This window comes from Erinaceus europaeus, chromosome 10 (assembly GCF_950295315.1).
Source record: "Erinaceus europaeus chromosome 10, mEriEur2.1, whole genome shotgun sequence".
Lineage (NCBI taxonomy): Eukaryota > Metazoa > Chordata > Mammalia > Eulipotyphla > Erinaceidae > Erinaceus > Erinaceus europaeus.
Genome location: NC_080171.1, coordinates 50,114,100 through 50,138,747, shown reverse-complemented (window position 1 = coordinate 50,138,747; position 24,648 = coordinate 50,114,100). Strand labels below are relative to the sequence as shown.

The 24,648-nt window shown below is 36.2% G+C and overlaps 1 protein-coding gene across 4 annotated transcripts in view; it reads left to right on the top strand.

Moving 5' to 3' along the window:
- Positions 1-24,648, top strand: part of PSIP1 (PC4 and SRSF1 interacting protein 1) — a 45,116-nt gene that overhangs the window by 18,724 nt on the left and 1,744 nt on the right. Inside the window, exons 5-15 of one of the 4 annotated variants that reach the window (XM_007535826.3) lie at positions 2,917-3,021; positions 4,334-4,396; positions 8,697-8,793; positions 9,732-9,807; positions 15,396-15,624; positions 16,726-16,844; positions 19,439-19,494; positions 20,061-20,131; positions 20,308-20,409; positions 21,139-21,352; positions 24,188-24,299. In XM_007535826.3, the coding sequence (XP_007535888.1) occupies positions 2,917-3,021; positions 4,334-4,396; positions 8,697-8,793; positions 9,732-9,807; positions 15,396-15,624; positions 16,726-16,844; positions 19,439-19,494; positions 20,061-20,131; positions 20,308-20,409; positions 21,139-21,352; positions 24,188-24,299 (1,244 nt within the window). Of the gene's footprint in view, positions 1-2,916; positions 3,022-4,333; positions 4,397-8,696; positions 8,794-9,731; positions 9,808-15,395; positions 15,625-16,725; positions 16,845-18,071; positions 18,763-19,438; positions 19,495-20,060; positions 20,132-20,307; positions 20,410-21,138; positions 21,353-24,187; positions 24,300-24,648 lie in introns of those variants that run through there. The other 3 variants (XM_016193681.2, XM_016193674.2, XM_007535832.3) reach the window with 3 other exon arrangements.

Sequence of the window (24,648 nt, the reverse complement as noted above, 5' to 3'; positions counted from 1 at the left end):
GTTGACCTGTGGGAAGAAGAGGCATTTAAAGTCTTTTTGAATGAATGGAAGAATGATTTCCCATCATTTTGCTTTGACTGTTTAATAGGAATCTGAAGTGATTGACCTATTTGCCGAAAGTAACATTTTGTGGTTTCATTTGGATCATGTGTCCTGTAATTTTTATTTTATTTTATTTTATTTTCATTCATGCATCATTTCAAGAATCCAGCTTCATCCAATTTCAGTTGGATTGTGTGTGTGCCTGCTTTTTTTGTTTGTTTTTAACCTTCAGTTTCTCATTCTTCAGGAAGCCCATCATGCCATGGAATTCTTTATTCTCACCTACTTACTTAATTGCCATGTAGTTTTCACTAAATACACTTGGAATTTTCCATATCACAGTGAAGTTTTTTGGTGTGTTGTGTGCATATAAATCCCAATAATTGAGTAATTGAGGCCTGGTGGTTGCGTACCTGGTTATGCGCACACTACAGTGCACAAGGACCCGGGTTCAAGTCCCCAGTCCCCACCTGCAGGGGGAAAGCTTTGCAATTGGTGAAGCAGGGTTGCAGTTGTCTGTCTGCCTCTCTCCTTCTCTATAGCCTCCTTCCCTTTCTGGCTTTCTCTGTCCAATACATAAAGTTAATAAAAATTAAAAAAAAAAAAACCCAGTAATTGTTTATCCTTGACAAAAGTTATGAATGACTATGCTGGTTTAACGTACTCAGTATTCCTGACCCAGACATATCTTAACTGGCACATTCATAGGGTCTGGGAAAAGCAGTGATGACCAAATTTTTACAAAAAAAATATTGGCCATCTTATTTTAGAAAGATTTAGATAATGCTATAGAAATTAGGGATTGCATCTTTAATTAAAACTTTTTTTTTGTAGAAATTTACAGTAATTTTGTGGCTTATCAGCTTCTCCCCTGCCCCCTCATTTTCTAACAAAAGAAGGAATTGATTTATAGCTTCAAGAATTTGTCAAAGGAATTACCTAGAGGGGGACAGTTTGGATTAGAATGCTGTCATCTTACAGAGTGGTGCTGATCCCATATCACCCACTGTGTACTGCATTGTTGTTACTCCTCCTTTAGGTTGATAGTTATGAAAGTCTAGGGTTACTAGATAGTATCTACCCTTGGGGGATGGGGGATATCTGTTTGTTTATTTTTATTTTCTTTATTGGAGGATTAGTGGTTTACAGTCAGCAGTAAAATAGAGTAGTTTGTACATGCATAACATATCCCAGTTTTCCACATAACAATTCAACCCCCATGAGGTCTTCCTCTGCCATCCTGTTCCAGGACCTGAACCCTCCTTCCCCACCCCAGAGTCTTTTACTTTGGTGCAGTACACCAACTCCAGTCCCAAGTTCTGCTTTGTGCTTTCCTTTCTGATCTTGTTTTTCACTTTTGGGGATATCTTTATATTATTTTTTTCTCTTCACCAGAGTTTGTGCTGGTGCTTGGTGCCTGCATGACTCTGCCACCATTTCCTGGCAGTTCTTTTTCTTTCTTTTTTGATAGAGGGTGAGAGAGAGACAGATACACCTTCAACACTGCTCCACCACTTCTGGAGTTGTAGCTAGAGACTGGTTGGTATCTTGCACATTGTACTGTGTGTGTTCTACCTGACGCACCACCTCCCAGTCCTAGGACTTTTACATTTAACAATGATTACTAAACTCTAAAGACTTATTATAGTTACTTAGGTCTGGCTCTCAGGAGTCTGCATTTAAAGTAAACTAAGTGGTATTGCTCAGGGATGTTAAAATTGTGGTATACTTGGTACAAGTTTCGCTAGATTATTATTTTTTTTCTTTGTAATTTCTTTATTGTGGAATTAATGTTTTACACTTGACAGTAAATACAATAGTTTGTACATGTATAACATTTCTCAGTTTTCCACAGAACAGTACAGTCCCCACTAGGTCCTCTTGTCACCTTTTTTGACCTGTACTCTCCCCCCCCCCCCCAGAATCTTTTACTTTGGTGCAATAATGCTAGATTATTTCACTAGTTGCATACAGTGTAGACCTGTGCTACCTTAAACCAGCGTTCTTTGTGTCTTCTTGGGAGTTGGTAAGATGTCAGAATGGGGTGTGTGTGTGTGTGTGTGTGTGTGTATGTGTGTGTATGTGTGTATCTTTATTGGATAGAGACAGCCAGAAATGAGAGGGTAGGGGGAGATAGAGAAGGAGAGAAAAAGAGACAACTGTGACACCTCTTCACATACCCCCCCTCCCCACAGGTAGGGACCGGCGCCTTAAATCCAGGTCCTTGGGCATCATAACATGTGCACCCAACCAGGTGCACCACCACCAGGCCCTCGGAATGATAATTTGTGCCTCACTATTTTATCCTCTGTGCTTGTATATATCCAGTTATGTGAATCTAATTCTCTTTAAAGCATCTCCAGAGAACATAGTAGCATTTAAAATTTTAAAAGCTTATGTGTAAAAGGTGTAGTGCAGGGCTGATGTGTAAAAGGTATAGTGCAGGGCTGGCAAAGTTGTTTGGATAGTGTGCTGCTTTGACAAGTCCATAACTCACGTTCTAGGCCCAGTTTCCACCACAGTAATAGGAAGCTTTGGTGCTATTGTGGTTTTTTTCATTCCACTCATACTCTGTCCAGAAAGTTTGCCATATAGAAGTGCATTATAGCAGGTTGTTTTTCTGTCTTGCATATAGGCTTTTGGTTTTAATTGTAGAAAGTTTTTTTTTTATGTTTATTAATGGGGATGGGGAAGAGGGAGAACCAGTGCGTCACTCTGGAAAATAGCCAGTACTTTGCCAGGGATTGACCTCAGGACTTCATCCTTGAGAATACAGTGTTTTATCCATTGTGTCACATCATAGGCCACAATTGTAGGAAGTTTTAAAGTTGGTAAGATATATCTTTTTAAGGTAATAGTTTTGATTTTTCATAGGCATCTACTAAACAGTCAAACACATCATCTGATGTTGAAATTGAAGAAAAAGAAACTAGTGTTTCAAAGGAAGATACTGACCATGAAGAAAAAGCCAGCAATGAGGTGTGCTCACTTCTCTTACATTCTAAACTAGTTGTAAAGAAGAGAATTTAAAATGAGTTGATTATGGCAAATTAGAAAATATTGTTTATAGTAGTTGAGTGAATTGAATGAATGAAAAAATATTTAAGGATTATTTCCTTGTATAATTACTAAGTACATTGTTATAAATTTGCATCTTTAAAGTGCATCGGTATTTTTACTTGAAGTTGTGCAAAGCATGAAAACCCAGTTACAGGGAGCCGGGGGTTAGCGCAGCGGGTTAAGCGCAGGTGGCGCTAAGCGCAAGGACAGGCATGAGGATCCCGGTTCGAGCCCCCGGCTCCCCACCTGCAGGGGAGTCACTTCACAGGTGGTGAAGCAGATCTGCAAGTCTTTCTCTCCTCCTCTCTGTCTTCCCCTCCTCTCTCCATTTCTCTGACCTATCCTACAACGACGACATCAACTACAACAATAAAAAGATAACAAGGGCAACAAAAGGGAAGATAAATAAATAAAAATTACCAAAAAGAAAAAAATATTTAAAAAAAATAAAAAGAAAACCCAATTACAGAACAGTGAATCACTGCTTGTTAGGAACATTTTAAAGAAAGGGATTGTGGAGTGATTATATTGAAAAGCAAGGATATTGTATTGAATCTTAACTGTCTATTTTCTGAATGAGATACTCAATTTGACCCTTTCCGGCCTTATGAGATAGTTGTGAAATTAAATCCATAGTGCAGTTAACTTTTTTAGAAATTTTTTTTATATTTATTTTCCCTTTTGTTGCCCTTGTTGTTTTTTATTGTTGTAGTTACTATCATTCTTGATTTTGTCTTTGTTAGATAGGACAGAGAGAAATGGAGAGAGGAGGGGAAGACGGGGGGAGAGAAAGATAAACACCTGCAGACCTGCTTCATCACCTGTGAAGTGATTCCCTGCAGGTGGGGAGCTGGGGCTCGAACTGGATCCCTAAGGTCCTTGCGCTTCGCACCATGTGCACTTAACCCGCTGTGCTACCACCCAACTCCCTGTGCAGTTAACTCTTAAAGTTCACAACTCTAAATTCAAGATAGGAAAAGTGGTTATATAAATTTCAGTAGACAAATTATATTAACAAGAATGGCCTTTATATTGGATCTGACAATTAGGAATTTTCTTAGGCGAAGATACTACTACTTTATAATAATGTTAAAGGTTAATGTTGGTAATTGCAAAGTCAGAGAAGGTTTCTCTAATGATGCATGTGAAACATGCTTGTGAATTAATTTAGAAAATTTCTTTCAGCCTTGTCATAGTTTATTCAGTTTTATTTATATATTTTTTATTTTAGGATGTAACTAAGGCAATTGACATAGCCACTCCGAAAGCTGCCAGAAGAGGGAGAAAGAGAAAGGTAATTTTTTTTTTTTTGCATAACCTTGGAGATCTTTAAAAAAGTTACAAAAAGCTTTGCTATCTTAAAGAACTTGAACTTAACAAAGTGATGGGAAACCACTGAATCATTTAAAATTTAGTTTTCTTTTTTTAATATTTATTCCTTTTTGTTGCCCTTGTTGTTTTATTATTGTAGTTATTATTGCTTTTGTTATTGATGTTGTCATTGTTGGATAGGACAGAGAGAAATCAAGAGAGGAGGGGAAGACAGAGAGAGGGAGAGAAAGACACCTGCAGACCTGCTTCACCTCTTGTGAAGTGACTCCCCTGCAGGTGGGGAGCCAGGAGCTCGAACCAGGATCCTTACGCCAGTCTTTACACTTTGTGCCACATCCAATTAATACGCTGTGCTACCACCTGACTCCCAAAATTTTAATTTTCTTGCAAAGAAATGTCAATGATGTTGATTAGGTTGACTTATATTGTTAAATAAATATGTTGTGTTAGAGTACATTGAATTTATTCAAACTTCAGTGTTTATTTCACTGGGACAGGCAAACAATCAGGTAGTGAAAAATGGGAGGTACAGTCAGCATTCTCATTAAACATATTTTTGTTAAAACACATAATGATATATGAGTTGTTTTAATTTTTCCCTTCTGTAAAAGAAAGTTAGGTGGTATTCCTGAAAAATACTTTGAGGTTCCAGATGTCAACACCAGAGTCAGTAATTTAATCTTTCTAAGTATTCCAGATCTACATCTGTAAAGTAACTTGGAGGTAGTTGTCTCATACTTTCTAGGGTCTTTTCAAGTTTGCAGAGACCCATAATCAAAACATTTAAAGTTTATGCATATTAAGGTAATAGTTTGCAACCCTATATATTCTGGAAGTACCACCCAACACATCTTCAAATAGAAGAATTAAAGTGAGAAAATATGAAAGTGATTTAATAAATGACTAGGTTATGAAAGACCTTCTTAAAGAGTTAGTGTGGGATGGGTAGTACAAAAGGTACCTGACAGCTTTTTTCTTTAGTAGTTAGTAACAGATGGGAGCACTTTAGGAAGTAAAGTTGATGGAGAGGAATATAGCATAACTCCATGGTGTCGGCTTGTTTAAGACCACATTAGATACTAAGTACAGGATATGTTGATACAGAAGCAGAGATATGGGCAGGAGGAAGTGAAACATCTATGAGAATTATATTGAGGATATATTCTCATGCCAAATGAGGTAAAAGTTTTAGATATAGTCACTAATAACAAGGATAGAATGGTAAAGGTGTGGGGGTCGGGCGGTAGCGCAGTGGGTTAAGTGCATGTGGCATGAAGAGCAAGGCCACATAAGGGTCCTGGTTCTAGCCCCAAGCTTCCAACCTGTGTGTGTGGGGGGTCGCTTCACAAGCAGTGAAGCAGATCTGCAGCTGTCTATCTTTCTCTCCCCCTCTCTGCCTTCCCCTCCTCTCTCGATTTCTCTGTACTGTCTAGCAACAATGACAGCAATAACAATGATAAACAACAAGGGCAACAAAAGGGGGAAAAATAGCCTCCTGGAGCAGTGGATTCATAGTGCAGGTATCAAGTCCCAGCAATAGCCCCCCCCCCAAAAAAAAAAAAAAAAAGAATAGTAAAGGTGGACAAGACAAAGTTTTTCTGGGGAAAATCCTAAGGAAATATAATGGAGATGAAGTTTGTTCTGTGCAATGATGGCTGAGAAAAAGTTGTAGGAGAAAATTTGAGAAGATAATCAAGAGAGGAGAGAATTGTAGGAGTGTGTGTAGTCAGTAGCATCAGTACTATAGAAGTCCAGTAAAATCTTTTACATTGAAATAGTAAGTGCAGTTGTCCCCAGCACCACCATAAGCCAGAGCTGAGTAGTGCTCTGGTCTTCTTTTCTGTGACTTTCTCTCTGTACATTTCTCATTAAAATAAAACAAATGGGGGAGGGGTTTAGCATAATGGTTGTGCAAAGAGATTTTCATGCCTGGGGATGCCTGCGGCTCCAAAGTCCTGGGTTCAATCCCCTACATACCATAAGCCAGAGTTGAGCAGTGCTTTTGTATTAAATAAATAAAATGTAAAATAAAAATATAAGTAGATAAATAAAACATTAAAATATAAATATTTAAAATTAAATAGAAATACTAATGCAGATAACGTGGTTTGTGGAATAGAATGTTTAATGCTAGAGTTACAAGAGCTTTGGAACTGTATTACAGAACACTGGCCATCACTTCTGAGTAGAAAAAGAACTCACTCATTTCTTGGATTCTCAACTCTTAGTGTCTGGGGAGCTTAATGTTAAAACAAATAATCTGGTTCCTTATTGCAGCTGTGGGGTCAAGATTGGACTAGCTATTTGTAAATTAAAATTCTGGACATTTAGCAACTAATGTTTACAGAACAATTTCTGTAATCTTGAACATTTCAAGTTTTATCTGAGTTTGACTTTTGATACTGTTTTGAAAATATATTATTTTTAATTCTATTAGTAAAATGGTGCCATTATTTTCTAATTGTAGTAGTAAAATGGTGCCATTATTTATTCTCCAATTTTTTACTATTAATTTACAAAATTATGAGATTAACAGTGGTATAATTCTGCACTGTTCCCATCACCAGAGTTCTGTGTCCCTATTCCCTCCACTGGAAAATAGTTCTTCTAAAATCACAGATAAAGATCGACTATTACTTCTATAATTATCAATCTATATTCATATATTATTTTCCCATTCTATGGGCCTTCCTTCTCTTTCTAAGTCATATGTACAACTATTGCTACTTCCAAATATCCTTCCTTTCCCCACCCCCCTTCTCTCTCTGGGTCTTGATGAAATTGGAATTCAGTGTCTTCTGGTCATCTTCCTCTAACATCTCTCCTCCTCTGGGGGTATAGATTAAAATTCTTTACAGGATGTAGAAGGTGGAAACTGACTTCCTTAGTTGCTGGTCATAGACGTTGGCAGATCGATCCATACCCCCAGCCTGTTTCTGTCTGTTTTTACTGGGGCAGGGCTCTGGAGAGGTAGTGTTCTGCGACACATTGGAGAGGTTGTCTCCCCAGGGAAGTCAGGACAGAATTGTAGTAGCATCATTAACTTGGTGGCTGAAAGTCAGTAAGCTATAAAGCAGGACAAAATGTTTGATTAAGCAGTCAAAAAGTAGGGATAAAACAGATGAGAATTGGGATTTTAGAGTGGAAAGAAGCTAGGAAGTCTATTTTAGGTATGTTCCTAGGATCCTATAACTTCAGTAAATTTTGTTCAAAACTTGATAGCTAACCTGTAGATGGACTAAACATTTTGTCTGGGTAGATGGTGCCAGAGTTGAAAAAAGGGCTAGAAAGCTGGAATAGGGCAGAGAGTAGCTTTAAAACTTGAAGAAAGTACATAAATATAATTAACTGTTAATTCCTTTGATCTGACCTAGGGCTTATGAAAAATTCATCTTTGGCATAGAAGCCTGTCTAACCCTTGAGTCCCCGTCAGTCTGAGCTTACAGTCCATGGTCATAGCTGGGAACATTCTAGGCTGTACTTATTTCAGAACCAGTCTCTCTCTTTTTTAAGATTTTATTTATTAGTGAGAAAGATAGGAAGCAAGGGTGGAATAACCAAGCATCACTCTGATATATGTGCTGCTGTGGATTGAACACAAGGACCTCATGCTTGAGAGTCCAGTGCTTTATCCATTGTGCCACCTCCCAGACCACTCAGGACCAGTCTTCCTCAAGTGGCAGGATAGGATGATTCAGCCTCCCTTCAGAGAATGGGGCAGTGCCCACCATTGCTGCTTTATAGTGAAGGTGAGGCCCACAGAAGGGCTTTTGATAACACTTCTGATGGAAGTGACCACTGATGGTGGAGAGAGGGGTCCATTAGAAATCTAGGCCCAGTGGGGCCTAGTGGTGGCACACTTGGTTGACCGCACATGGTATAGTGTGCAAGGATGCAGTTTGAGCCCCTGGTCCCCACCTGCAGGGGGAAAGCTTCATGAGTGGTGAAGTGGTGAAGCAGGTCTGCAGGTGTCTATCCTTCTCTCCCCCTCTCTATCTTCCCTTCCTCTCTTGATTTCTCTCTCTCCTATCCCAACAATGACAACAATAACAACGATAAACAGCAAGGGTAAAAAGTGGGAAAAATATAGCCTCCTGGAGCAGTGGATTCAAGTGCAGGCACCAAGCCCCAGCCCCCATCCTGGAGGCAAAAAAAAAGGGGGGGGGGTACACTTTAGACTCATAAGAATGACATGTTTTTGCCATTGAATTGAACTTAGAATGCTTCTTCTTTGCTAAATAAGATAATTTTTTGTGATTCAGGCAGAAAAGCAGGTAGAAACAGAGGAGTCAGGAGTAGTGACAACAGCAGCAGCCTCCGTTAATCTAAAAGTGAGCCCTAAAAGAGGACGACCTGCAGGTAGGTAGAATTACTATTGTTTAAAATTAGCCTGTGGTTAATATTTCAATCCATTAAAGTGTTGATATCTTTGAACATAGGTGCAAATGCTTAGTTTTATGTATTATATACAGATTTCATAGAGAGAAGCATGGCTTTTTTGCTCTATGTAATATAATGTTTATATTTGTAAAATATATAAATACAATTATAAGTATTGCTGGGGCTATTTTTATTTTTTGTTTCTATTTTTACTACCTTTTCCTCTAATAGTGGGAAATGAGGCTGTGATAATTAAAATTTTATGGATGATGGATTTAAGTGGAATCAGTCATAAGGAAAGCAAGAGAAATATTTGAGTAATTAGAACTAATATCTTAATGAAATTATTGCATTTATTAGAATTTTTACTATATGCTGTTTTCAGTAATGCATATTTAAAATTTTTCTAATATGATAAATTGGAAGTTATTTAGAAGAATCTGACTCAAATATGAAATAAAGCAGAAAATTAATAAATTTCTGCTATATAGTAGGGTTTCATATTGAAAAGGTGATGACCTCAAAAAGATAAAAATGAACCAAAAATTGTTCATACTTAGAAGTTATATAATTGGAGCAAATAACTGGGAGACAAGTGAATTCTGATAAATATTTCCAAGATGTGAATGCATATATACATGTAATATTACTTGTAATATATATGTGGATGTTGATTCTTATCTTCTATTATAGTTGAGTTTTATGGTATTTCTGTTGAAACAGTAATGGATACTTGTAACCACAGTGTGGACACTCTGATTCACTTTTAAATATTTTTGCTGTTAAGAGTTTGAACCATTGTGAAGAATATTTAACTATATTTAACTAGCCATATCATTTGTAAATGTAATGTAAAATTCACATCATGAGGAGAAAGCTGGTAGTTATGGGTATTTTCTTTCCCCTGTGAATGTTAGCTACAGAAGTCAAGATTCCAAAACCAAGAGGCAGACCCAAAATGGTAAAACAGCCCTGTCCTTCAGAGAGTGACATGTGAGTTTATTTTTAATGAGATTTGACATGAAATATAAATCTGCATTTTTACTGGTTTTATTTTACAGGATATGTGCTCCTAATACTATTTTGCATTTCTGAAATTTGTGGGGAAACTTGAAAAACTTAGAAAGTAGATATTGATAGAAAATCAAGAAAAATGTTATGTAACATTTTTGGGTGTCTGAATATAAACATACTTAGATAATAAAGATAAAATCTGTTTCCCCTATTGGGAAATTGGACACGGTAGTGCACTTAAGGAATTTTTAAACTTGAAAATTTATATGCTGTGGATTCGGTGGTGGTGCATCCCATTTAGCACATGTTACCTACCATGTGCAGTGACTTAGGTTCAAACCCCCAGTTCCCACCTGCAGTGGGGAAGCTTCATGATAAAGTAGTGCTGCAATTGTTTCTCTTTCTCTTTCCCTCTCTATTTTCCATTCCCTTAAGTTATGTCTTCTGTATCAAGTAAAAATGTGGGGGAGGGAAGGAAAAAATGTTGTCTAGGAATTGAAATCTTCATGTAGGCAGCAAGCTCCAAGGATAATCCTGGTGGTAATAAAATGACCTACTTACTGGTTTAACATGGCTTAGCTGTACTGTATGATTCAGGGGTATAGCTTTACTTGTCAATAATTACATAAATGTATATGTAATTCACCTAACCCACTATCAAAGTTCTAGTGTTCTTTAACTGTCAGAAATATCCCTGTACTCTTTGTCTTCTTAAAACCACCCTATTTTTCAGTCTTACTGGGGATTTTTTTTGGTAACTATAGTCAAAATGTGAACAAAACTATCTGTAATTGGCTTTCGTTTCCTTACACTTAGCATAATCATCTCAAGTTCCATCTGTTTATCCCCAGAGGCACAATTTCATGTTTTTAAATGTCAAGGTAGTCTGTCAGGTAGATCCCAGTTTTTTTTTTTCTTTAGTCATTTGTCTATGGACATTTAAATTGACTCTTACGTTCTCACTATTGTGAATTGTACTGATAACATAGGGGTGCATAGATTCTTTTGAATTGATGGAACAGTATTTTTAAACAAATTTTTAAAAACTGGGGGTTTGAACCTAAGTCACTGCACATAACATGTGCTCAATGGGATGCAGCACCATCTAATCCCCAGCATATACTTTTCAAGTTTAAAAATTCCTTAAGTGCACTACCTTGTCCAATTAAACAATTAAATATATAAGCAATTTTCTACATTAGACAAATTTCTATTACAAAACACTAAAATTTTTATAATTTGTATACTGTTCTGAAACAGCTATATAGTTAATCTAAAAAATAGGTGTTGCCTTTCTTTTTTATGTATGTTTAATGTTTATGTTAGCTTTTCTAGGTAGAAACTTAATCAGAAAGAATGTATATTTGGATAGAGGACAAATTCTTCTCATGCGGTGCAGGAAATTTAGGGTCCCAGGGTCTCATTGAAGTACCACCTGTCTGCAATGGTACTTTTGTAACTACTGTGTTTTCTTATTTTATCAGAATGATAAAGTGAATATTGTGAATGGATTTATATATTTTGAATGGGACATTTTTGTAGGAAATTTAACTTACAAAACACTGGAGTATTCATCCAAAATAATATGTAAAGAGCTTTTTTTACTGTAAAGGTAGCTGTTAAATTAGTCTTAAAAGTAGTGACACAAAATGACAGCATAACTGAACTACCTGTGGGACTAAAAGACTAGTTACATGCTAGTGACTGTATTTGAAAGATATGAAAGAAAATCCCTCCCTAAGATACTATACCTATTCATATTAGGCATAAAAGTTATGAATTTATTATCAACATAAGACCTTGATTCTGGAGACTGAGGAGCTGAAAAAAATGTGTTATCTACTCCCATTTCCTTTTGTAACATACATAAATCTGGGGTAGGGAGCCAGGTGATGTTACACCTGATTGAGGTCATGTTATAATGTGCAAGGATCCAGGTTCAAGCCCCCAGTCTCCACTGCAAGAGGGAAGCTTCACAAGTGGTGAAACAGTGCTGCAGATATATCTCTCTCTATCACTTCTAATAAACAAAATAAATCTTGAATAAGGGGCCATATAAAGTAGTTGGAAAGGAGAATATTATCAATCAACCAGTGAGGCTGAGTCGTGGTATACCTGGTTGAGTGTGAGTGTACAATGTGCAAGGACCTCAGTTCAGGCCCCATTTCCACCTGAAGGAGGGAAGCTTTGCAAATGATGAAGCAGTGCTGCAGGTGTCTCCATTTCTCTCCCTATCTCCCCTCTCAATTTCTGTCTATAGCCAGTACATACATACATAAATAAGTAAATAAATAAGGGGAGGGGAAACAGCAGTTGCTAAGCCCTGGAATTTTGAAATTCTGCTGGGAAATTACTGTAAGATTCCTATTTTGGAGGTAAGGAATGATGCCTAGATCACTTCCCATCTTTACTTGGGAATATTGCCTTAGCCTGTTTCTAGCATGGCTTTTGACTGATTCCTCTGAGAGTCCTTTACTTGTGAGCATCATTTTTAGTTCTATCCGAAAAAAATTATTGAAAAATATTAACATTATTAGTTGATTAGCTTTCTCAGCCTGCTTTTAGGCTGCAGGGAATTGGGGACCCAAATTTCCTTTTTAGAACATAACCTAGTTTTTTTTTTTTTAATCATTGGTATCACTTTCAATATTTATTGTTAAGTGTATAAGTCTGTTTCATTCTAGCCAGCTTCATGAGCAGTGGTCTCATTTGTAAGACATTTACAGACATGCTTGCTTTTATACTTAAATCTCAGTCACTTTTACTTTATAGGTTTATTTGATAAACCATTCCTTAGGTCTTGATCTATTTTTTCCTAGAACCAAGGATGTGAAGAGTCAAGGTAGCCCAAATTATATTATTAAAGTTTTGCTATTCTAATTTGATTTATTTTTGAAGATTATTTATTAACATGATGGAAGGACAGAAAGAACCAGAACATCACTCTGGCATGTGAGATGCTGGGATTGAATTCAGAACCTCATGCTTGAAAGTTCAGTGTTTTGCCCACCACACAATTTCCCAGGTTGCTGTAATTTGAATTCTTATCAAAAGGTTGGCAGTTTTTATGCTTGGTTGGATCTTTAATCTCAGTCTTTGTATGAATTTGAGAATCTTTTACAGTATGAAGGTGACTTTTAACACTGAAATATATATGGATTTTTAAGTCCTATTTGTGTCATACTCTTCTGTTTTGAAATCATTTCTTTCTCAAAGTCTTATCAAATTTATTTCAACTAGGTTGCCAACATTCTTCCAGATTCTCTCCACCCACAACCATGAATTCATTGAATAAATTTTGTCTCAAATTATCAAAGTGACAGTTTCACCCATAGTATATTAATGGTTTCTGCTTTCTAGCCCTAAAATCAGTATTGTTTCTGTTATGGGTGTTAATGTCTCTACTAGTGAACTTTTTTGCTGACTCTAGAATAGCTAAATTATGGTGCTTGCTTATAATCCATGATACATACATTGGTTATTGACTAATGGCTATTCCCAGCTGTATATATGGGTCCAGATTTAGTGGAGTGCAGAGCTAAACTGTATGAGCTCTTTTTAAATCTCTGCATCTCACTATGAGAAGGGCATATATCTATGAGTGACAGCTTTGCCGTGGGTCCTTAAATGAGAGGACAGTGGAATAGAGCCTAGAAGAGCTGGAGCTACCTCATAATTCTCCTATAAAGTAAGAATTACTTATTATAAACTACCAAGATTATATGGGATTGTATAATTGCATATGATATTTTCAGTGAAGTTACATGAATGGTACAATTTATGAGCAGCCCTTTCAAGCTGTAAGTTAGACAACTTCACAGGATTGCTTTAGTTGAATATACCTATCAAAAGCAATAATGTGGTTAGATTGGCATCATTTGCTTCTTCACCTAATATCTGTTATATATGTATGTCTGTTTCTATGTACTAAGCACAAATATTTTACAGCAGTAGTTTTAGGATTTTTGAAAAATTTGAGTTTCTATCTTGAGAAGATGTTTTGAATTCTGAAGTGACCTTATTTGGCCATAGGTTACTCACTTATGTAGTTCTATTTTTCTACCTTTTGGAGAGAGTGGTGCCAGAAGTCAGACCTAGAGCTTCATATACTGGAGGCATGCATACTGTCACTGAACCTCACTGTTTGTTTGTTAAAAGGTGCTTTTATTATTGTTATTATTATTACAGAAATAGGGTAAGAGATGAGGAAAAAGAGAGACACCTGAAGTATGCTCCACTGCTTATGAAGCATCCCCTCTGCACATGGGGACCAGGGGCTTGGACCCAGATCCTAATGCATGGTAACTTAAGTGTTTTATCTGTTATGCCACCACCAGGCCCTGGGTCTGCTTCTTAAAACCAAGATTTCTCTGTAAATATGTTGAGTAAAATATGCAGGAATCTCATCTTTATACTCTGCTGCATCCTTAGATTCAAGAATAGTACTTCGGTGGCAAGGGAAATGACTTAAGTATATCACAGGACTTAGATGCATGAGATCACCAGAAGTTCAGTCCCTGAAGTCACATGTGCTGGAATGAGGCTGTTGTGTCGTGTCTCATAAAATACATATAATCTCTCACAAAATACGTAATATTTATGCATTTTTAAATAATGCTTTGGAGCACTGGCAGAAGCTTATCCAATAGATAATGTATGTACATTATCATTGTGCAAGGACCAGGTTTGAGCCCTGGGCTGCCACATTGGAACCCGTGTGTGTGTGTGTGTGTGTGTGTGTGTGTGTGTGTGTGTGTGTGTGTGTGTGTGTGTGTGTGTTGGGAAGCTTCTCTAGTGGTAGAACAGTTCTACTGTGTCACTTAGTTTTCTGTGTCTGTTGTTTTCTACCTTTCTATCTGTCTTATGCTCTCTATCTAGAGGACTTAGGGGAAGGCCACCAGGCGTGATGAAATTGTGCTGTCAGTAGGCTCCAGCAATAGCTCGTGAAAAAGAACAAAAAACTAATGTTTTGTTGGTACATAAGACTAATAATTTAACAGCTAGGTTTGGTGTTTTTAGAGAATGAGCCATATTATGAAAAATGGGTTCAGGCATGTAGCTTGGTGGTATAGCATATTCATTCCCTGTTTGAGGTTCTGAGTGCAATTCCTAAGATTCAAAAACAGAAAGCTTGGAAGATAAAAGAAAAAAAAGCCCTTCTGTGATCTTAATTCTAACACGTTATTTTAAATATTTAATTTGTTAAAAGGGTATATTCATTTAATTATTGGACATTCTGTTATCCCATTCTGTTATTATTTTTTAATTTTTTGGTATTTTTATTTTTAATTTCTTTATTGGGGAATTAATTTCCATTATGTTATTTTACTTCAAGTTTTTAAAATAAAAATAAATTATAGCTTATTTTTAACCAAGCTTATTCAGTTGACTTGAAGACTTAAAATAAATGTTAGCGATACATGAATGTTCATTTTCTGTTGTACTTTCTACACTAGAGTAACTGAAGAAGACAAAAGTAATTGTTTTCAATTGACTGGGAGCATTTATAACAAATAGTGGCAAATGCATGTTCATTTATTTCTTTATTGTTGCATTCTCTAAAATAGTGTAACTGAGGAAGACAAAAGTAAGAAAAAGGGGCAAGAGGAAAAACAACCTAAAAAGCAGCTAAAAAAGGATGAAGAGGGTCAGAAGGAAGAAGATAAACCAAGAAAAGAGCCAGATAAAAAAGAGGGGAAGAAAGAAGTTGACTCAAAAAGGAAAAATTTAGCTAAAACTGGAGTTACAACCACTTCTGATTCTGAAGAAGAAGGAGATGATCAAGAAGGTGAAAAGGTAAAATGTATATTCAGTATTATAATCTTAGTTTCCTATGTAGTTCTTTAAATATTTACTGAGGAACCTCAAAATATTTGTGAAAGTCTATAAATGTGAATAAAAGTCTGTCTAGATTTTACTACCTTCTTAATAGACTTGACTTAGCAGTGCTAAAAAGTACACTTGGAATTTTCTTTTTTCTCTTTGGTTGATAGTGAGATTTTCTCTCTGTAGTCCTACTTTTTCAGATAGTGGGAGATACTAAAGTTCCCTTCAGTAATGTAGGAGACACAAGCTTGGACCTGAGTCATACACATGACAAAGCAAGCACACTGCCTAAGAAAACTAACTTGTTGGTCCTGCAAAATTACCTTAATCTCTTCAAGTATAATACAGAAAACCATGTTACAGAATACATTTTCAATCATTTCCATCCTTTGTGAAAAGTTCAAAATTGAGATTAAAATCCAGGTAGGCTATATGAGTAGTGATGTTAATTTACAGGTGTATTTATTTAGTGTGAATTTCATTGAATATGTATATGTGTGTGTGTGTGTGTGTATATATATATATATATTTTTTTTTTTTTTTAACCAGAGCACTGCTCAGGTCATGTGGGAGAAAATTGAACCCTGGGGCTGGGGGGGAGGCTTTGGAGCCTCAGGCATGAGAGTCTTTTTGCACAACCATTATGCTATCTAGCCCCATCCTTAATTATACTTTATTTGGATGCCAAATTTGATAATTTCATCCTTGCTATAAAAAAATACAAGTTTTGTGTATAGTCTTGATAATTATAGACCCATGTTATGTGGATCTTTTTGTCTTATTCCTTAGACTTCTTCAGAAGCCAACATTTTAAAACTGCACAGGGTTAGCATTGGTCAGGAAATAGACACTGAAGTAAAAAATCTCAGTGTAGAGATAAATAACTTGACATTTCATTTTAACATTTCATTTTGACAGCAGTGCAGAAAGCATATCGAATATGTGTGTAGTTCAAGGTTTTTTTAAGTATCTGTATTCATACCTTAAAACTTTTTCAACATTATGTAATTATAAAAGCACAAACCATTTTCTAAAGTTAAGTATATTCATCCTACATCTCAAATAAAACAGAAGCGAAAAGGTGGAAGAAACTTTCAGACTTCTCATAGACGGAATATGCTAAAAGGCCAACATGAGAAAGAAGCAGCAGATAGAAAACGCAAGCAAGAGGAGCAAATGGAAACTGAGCAGTAAGTATTTTTTTCCATTCTAAATTTGGTTTCTTTCTAAAGCAAGCATGACATTTTTTAAACAATAGGATCTTGTGTTCTAGATTTTATGAGCCCTTTTAAGAAGTGACCTATCCGATGTGTTAGGAAAACTTTTAAGTTTTTGATGACAATGGCATTTTAGATTTCTTTCTTGAATAAAGTGATGGAATTGACTGAGGTAATCACCCTCTGGATTATTTTAATCTAGACTGAAAGTTCAGATAAGACTTAGCTGTTAGTAACTTTGCATAAAATATGCCTAACCTTTGTGTAATAAGTATGTTGTAGAGAGAGTAGTGATATATTGGTGGAAAAGAGTGCAAGAAATACTTTATCAGACTACCAGCACGGCTTTCCCCAAAGACCAGCAAAAATAAAAGCACAGTGGAAAACCCAAGAAGCCTGTAAGTCTAAAGGCTGACAGGGTTTATACTAGATATGTGCACTGTAAGTTAAGTTCAGAGCCAATTCCTCTTTGTTTTAGTATTTGAAGACAATATATATTTAACATGGGAAATTTATGTTCCCTTCAGTTTTATTCTGTAAAACAATTAGAAGTATCCATGGCAATTATGATTAAGTATCATGTCTTTATTACATTTAGTTATTTGTAGACAGTCATTTCTAAGTTCTCTGAAATATCTTGCATCATTTTGAGTGAATTTTTGTGTTAGTGAGATGACTTTAAAAACATGCTACAGGTCACTAAGATAAACTTAATGATAAGCAATGAAATTCTTTTAAACTTCTTAAAATTTTGTACTTTTCATTATGGTTCATTTGTAAGCTAGACTTTCTTTACCAGAATAGCGCTTGGCTATCTGCTTTTGTAGTTGTTTGGAGGATGTATAAGCAGTTTCAGCTTCTTTCAGGGAGTAATTTAAATACTGATCTAAAATTCAGAAGTTTTACTTCCTCTAACCTGTGAGACTTTGACCACTTCTGTAAATATTTTTTGTTACCTTTTCTTTCCTTTCACTGAGAACTTGTTGGACTGCATATTGCTTTTGACTTTATTGTGCTCCCCCAAATTAAGCTAAATTAGTTGTTGCTTAGTAAGCTTAGCCCAGCCCTTCTTCAGTATCTCAAAGTTATCTTTATGTGTTTCAATTTCTTTTTAATGTCCTCCGAATGTAACTTTCTCAAATTCTAATATTTGTGTTTTCTTTCCTCCTCTTGTTATTACAAAACTTTGTACTTGGACAGTTTTGCTCTGTAAAGCATTTCAGATGCAGCTTGTGTGAAATGCATTATGCAAAATAAAGTTTATTGTATTGTATTCCCAGCCAAACAACATGTAATCTACAGTAATAAAAAATATATCTCATTTTGGGCTCAAAGCATTAATCCAGTTACTGAAAAGAGAATACAAGTGGAGCAAACAAGAGATGAAGATCTTGAGACAGACTCATTGGACTGAATTCCCCCTCCCCCCCTTTGATGGAAGAATGTTCCAGATTCTAAATTGAGGACTTCATTAATGGCATTATTACTGTGTTATATGATTGTTTAAAAAAATTCCTGTAAGGTACACACTACATATTAAGGTTGGCCAACATTCCTGTTGAAAGTTTTTTTTTTTTAAACCAAGCCTACAATGAAATGAAGCCTTGTATTTGAAAGTTATAAGCTCAGATGAAGATGGTGGTTGTACATTACTTCATTTAGAAAATATAAAGATTCATTTTGTTTTGAAGCTAGGTGTTAAACTGGAATAGCTATTATACCCCAGAGAACGTGGCAATTGTGCCCTTCCTTGACATTCCTTTGTTGTTTAATTCTTTAGAATATTAATAATTGTTTTTTTAATCCTGAGAGATTAAATAGTAGACTTGTTAAGAAAAAATGAAACTGTAACCAAAATTTTAAAAAAATAAAGATTTTTTAAAAAACCTGATTTTTAGATATTTTTTGTTCTTGTCTATTTCCATTGGTTTATAATAGGGCCTGAACTCTAAGCCAAGGTATTAGAAATTATTAAAAGGTCATTTTTAAATGGTTATATCATGATTTACTGCAAAGTGGTACTTTTTCATTTGTGAAAGTGTGTATTAATGAATATTTAACTTGATATGTGGCCTCCACAGTCCTTATTTAATATTAGTTTCAAGAATACATAAATTGCAGAGATTATGCTAACCTCAAATCTCTCAAATTAGCTATTCATTTGAAATGTGTGGGGAATAGAATTCTTTTAATATTTTACTTTTTATTGTGGTGTACAATCCATTAAAAATTTAGAGATTTCTGCTATGAGCTATTTTGACCACCACATTTTCAGTCTTACTAATGGAAAGAAAATTTCATTATAACAACTTAAAAATTCTTAGTGATGCCACTGAAGAATTTAATGAATCACTTATTTTAGCACATAAATTTTTGCATTTTGAATTTTACCTATTTTCAATACAGATGTGACACTGCAGAGTTCTATAAGATGCAGTCAATTCCTTGTAACTAGGCTACTGAATCAGTATTTTAAAGAAGTATAACTTTTACATAAGGTGTTGTGGACATATGCTAATTGTCACAAAATTCCAATTTTTTGAAATATTTGTGTTAACATTTGATAGGCAGAATAAAGATGAAGGAAAGAAGCCAGAAGTTAAGAAAGTGGAGAAGAAGCGAGGTTAGTTATTTCACTTTCTAAGATAATAATGAATTACACACAAAGTTATACAGACACATAAGTTCTCATGTATAGGCCTTGAAATTAGTCTCATTTTGTTTTTTCCTACAAAGACACTGTCTCAAATCTCAGTGGTATTTCATTTTAAATGTAATTAAGTAAGTGTAGAAATAAGTATTTTAAAGAACATCCTGTGATTAAAATCATTTTTGTAACCATGTTGAGAGCTATGCTTGTCCCCCCACCACCCTCCCAACCAAATCTCATGATGGGTAGAAATTTTCTATTGTTGGTTAAGTGTGTAAGGTTAAGTAGTAGTATAAAGGTTGTAACAGGAGCTAACTGTTAGATGCGGACTTTAGAAATACGCAGTTAAATATTACCATTTTACTTAGGATGATTGTTGCTTTTCCAAACCAAATACTAAAATTGGCATATAATGTTTTGGTAATGTAGGCTGATTAATAAACATTAAAAAATAACAGATCTTCCCATTATACTTTGAATATACAGAATTGCTGGTTTGGGAAAAATATATTTACTGTGTTTCACATTTTAATTTATAGAAACATCAATGGATTCTCGACTTCAAAGGATACATGCTGAAATAAAAAATTCACTCAAAATTGATAATCTTGTAAGTTTTTAGACATTTAAAAATATATTTCATAGCTTCCTGCTTCCTCACGACTTTATGTGTATAAATGTATTGCTACATTTTGTCTTGATTTTTGTGATTTAAAGGTAATACTTAGAAATAGATTGTGTAGCTTGTGATTAATAACTCCCTAAAATTTACTATTTTGCATGAAGGATGTGAGCAGATGTATTGAAGCTTTGGATGAACTTGCTTCACTCCAGGTCACAATGCAACAAGCTCAGAAACACACAGAAATGATTACAACACTCAAAAAAGTAAGTGGTATTGAGATGTGCAGATATTAAAAAAGTTTCCCTCAGCCTCCTTTAAAAAAGAATATTTTGGGCCCAGGAAATGGTACAGTATACATAACGCATTGGACTGAAGCTTGAGTGCTGGAGTTCAGTCCCCAGCATCCTGCATGCCAGATTGATGCTATTTTTTTCTTTCTCTCAATACATTAAGTAACATTTAGTAAAGTAATTAGCACAGCTGAACAGATCATACAGACATAAGGTCCTGATTTTGATAACTGGTACTGGATATGGTGGAGTGATAGTCTGGTTTCTCACATATGTGGAACTCTCATCATAAATATTGATAACACATGTCATTAAATAAATACTTAAAAAATCATGGTTGACTAGAAGCCAACGGATGGATAAAGCCACGGGGTCTCAAGCATGAGGTCCTGAGTTCATTCCCCAGCATCACATGTGCCATAGTGATGCTCTGGTTCTCTTTCTGGTTTTCATAAACAGGCATTTTAAAAATCAGGGAAGTTGGGTCCAGTGATGGTGCACTTAGCTGAGCACACAGGTCACTATGCAAGGACTTAGGCTCAGTCCCAGGTCACCACCTTGCAGGAGGCAAGCTTCATAAGCAGCAAAGCAGTACTAAAAGTATCTGTCTCCTCTATCTCTTCTCTTGGTTTCTGTTCTATCAAATGCCAAAAAATAAAAATCAGAAAAGTAATGGCGAATATATGTATTTTATTTTCTCAGATACGTCGATTCAAAGTTAGTCAGATTATCATGGAGAAGTCTACCATGTTATATAATAAGTTTAAGAACATGTTTTTGGTTGGTGAAGGAGATTCTGTGATCACACAAGTACTGAATAAATCTCTTGCTGAACAAAGACAACACGAAGAAGCGAATAAAACCAAAGATCAAGGGAAAAAAGGGCCAAACAAAAAGCTAGAAAAAGAACAAACAGGTATGTGTTAATGAATTATTTGCTGATCTTAAAACATATAAGTGCATGTTACAATGTTCAAGGACCCAGGTTTGAGCCCCCAAACCCGACGTGCAGGGGGAATGCTTTGCAAGTGGTGAAGCATTGTTGCAGGTGTCTGTCTCTCCCTCTCTATCTCCCGCTTCCCTCTTGATTTCTGGCTGTCTCTATCCAGTAAATAAAACATAATATATATATGTCTGACATACAATCTCAGTAACCTACATTGAATTACTAAAAGATTTTATAGGGCCAGGCAAGTAGCCATGCATGCATTTGAATTTTATCCAAAGCACTGCATACTCTGCTCTTTATATTTTTAAAAAGTAGTGTTCAGTTTTAGTTTGTTTACCTTAAATCAGTCTTCACAGGTTAAATCAGTAGCAAAATGCTAACCTTTAGTAGCAGTTGCTATTCTTTGATTTAGAGCAAATTTCCAAACCAAACAGAAGTAGAGAAAGAAACTTACCTCCACTACTCAAATTCAGCCATACATACCCTCATTAAATCTCATCTGACATTGAAGATTATTTTGAAGCAAATTCAAGGCAATCCATTTTGGCCACAAATATTTTAGGATATTTGTGTGACAGACTCTAAACAGAATTATACCATTATCAGCTGGATAGGGGGAGAGAAAGATATCTGCAGGCCTGCTTCACCACTTGCGAATCAATTCTCCCTGCAGGTGGAGAGCCACGGCCTCCAACCTGGATCCTTTCAAGGGTCCTTGTGCCTCATGCTATGCACACTTAACTCAGTATTGGATAGGACAGAGAGAAATGGAGAGAGGAGGGGAAAATAGAGGAGATAAAGATAAGACAACTGCAGACCTGCTTCACCACCATGAAGAAATCCCCCCTTGCAGGTGAGGAGCCAGGGGCTCGAACCAGGATCCTTAGGTCAATTCTTTGTTGTTAAACAGGATAGTGGGGGAGCTGCTTCATGTTGTAACTAGCATTCCAAGTAACTTAAAAAAAAAAAAAAAATTTCAGGGAGTCAGGCGGTAGCACAGCAGGTTAAGCACATGTGGTGTGAAGCACAAGGACCAGCATAAGGACCCTGGTTCAAGCCCCTGGCTCCCCACCTGCAGAGGAGTCGCTTCACAGGCGCTGAAGGTTGGCAGGTGTCTTTCTCTCCCCGTCTTCCTCTTCTTTCTCCATTTCTCTATGTCCTATCTAACAACGGCAACATCAATAGCAACAACAATAAAAAACAAGGGCAATAAAAAGGAAAATAAATATAAAAAATAGATTTCATGTTATTTTTATATTGGCTACAGGGCTGAAATTGAGAGGGAAGTGGGGAAGATAAGAGAGGGAGAAAGTGGGAGTTGGGCGGTAGAGCAGTGGGTTAAGCACACATGGCGCATAGCGCAAGGACCTGACCGGAGTAAGGATCCCAGTTGGAGCCCCTGGCTCCCCACCTGCAGGGGAGTCTTGCTTCACAAGCCATGAAGCAGGTCTGTAGGTGTCTTGTCTTTCTTACTCCCCCTGTCTTCCCCATCTCTCTCCATTTCTCTCTCTCCTATCCAACAATGACAACAATAATAATTACAATAAAACAACAAGGGCAACAAAAGGGAGTAAATAAATAAACTTTGTAAAAAAGAAAAAAGAGGGAGAAAGTGAGACAACTGCACTACTGCTTCACTGCTCAAAGCTTTCCCCCTGCAGGTGGGGACCTTTAGAATGCTGGGCCCTGTGCTTTTTGTAACATGTGTTTAGGCCAAGCCACCACCCACAGCTTTATTTTTTTAAAACCTCATTTAATGGTGTAGGAGGTGGCACATTGGTAGAATTCTGGACTTAGATGAGATCACAAGGTCTATCCTGGCATCATATATGCCAAATGATTCTCTGGCTCTTTTTTCTTGTGCCATAATTTCTTTTAAAACCTTTTTAGGAAATAAGGTTTCTTTTTTTTTTTTTTTTTAATTATTTTTTAATATTTTATTTTTATTTATTTATTCCCTTTTGTTGCCCTTGTTGTTTTATTGTTGTAGTTATTATTATTGTTGTTGTCGTCGTTGTTGGATAGGACAGAGAGAAATGGAGAGAGGAGGGGAAGACAGAGAGGAGGAGAGAAAGATAGACACCTGCAGACCTGCTTCACCGCCTGTGAAGCGACTCCCCTGCAGGTGGGGAGCCGGGGCTCGAACCGGGATTCTTATGCCGGTCCTTGTGCTTTGCGCCACCTGCCCTTAACCCGCTGCGCTACAGCCCGACTCCCGGAAATAAGGTTTCTTTAGACATGTTAGTAAATTAAGATTCATAGGGAAGTCCAGGTCATATACATAACAATAGAGCATAAAAACATGTTAAGAAATAAGTACTTTTTTAAAAACCTTTATTCCCTTTTGTTGTCCTTATTTCATTGTTGTAGTTATTGTTGTTATAGATGTCCTTGTTGTTCGATAGGACAGAGAGAAATGGAGAAAGGAGGGGAAGACGGGGAGAGAAAGACACTGCATTGAAGCGACTCCCCTGCAGATGGGGAGCTGGGGGCTAGAACTGGGTCCTTATTCCAGTCCTTGGGATTTGTGTCACCTGCGCTTAACCCGCTGCGCTACTGCCCGACTCCCTGAAATAACTGCTTTTGAAACTTTCAAAATGCCAATGATAAATACAAAATCTTATAAGAACTAGAAAGATAATCCATACTAGTACCTAAAAAAAAGGTATGTAGTTAACCATGCTTCTGCATAATTACAAATAAGCTTAATTTTATTAGAAACTTTAGGGCCATGCTTTAGTTTTGGCTTTGGAACATAGTATTAGAAGCTGTTTATTTTTTTAAATTTGGTTCTTCCTATAGGTTCAAAGACTCTAAATGGAGGATCTGATACTCAAGACAGTAATCAGTCACAACATAATGGGGATAACAATGAAGAAAGCAAAGATACCCATGAGGCCAGCAATAAGAAAAAGTAAGGATATTTTTAATGGTTTTTATAGGGTTTTTGTTTTGTCTTAATTTTAAGTCACACTGATCTTTCATGGGATTTGTTTTGAATTGTATTTTGATAATTCAGGAAGCAAGATGCAAATCAAAAGGGCAAAAATATTAATTTGCAACTCTTTATTCACTATTCAAGAGAATAGTGAATCCAGTTTAAAACACTATTCTTCCTTGAACTGCTTTCATCGCTAACACTTTTACTAACTGATGTCCAAGTTTTCTCTAATGTATATAATGTGTATGCTCATTAGAGTTGACTCCATTAGCTAATTTTTAGAGTTAATGTCCACTCTGAAACTAGCCATGTAACTAGTTGT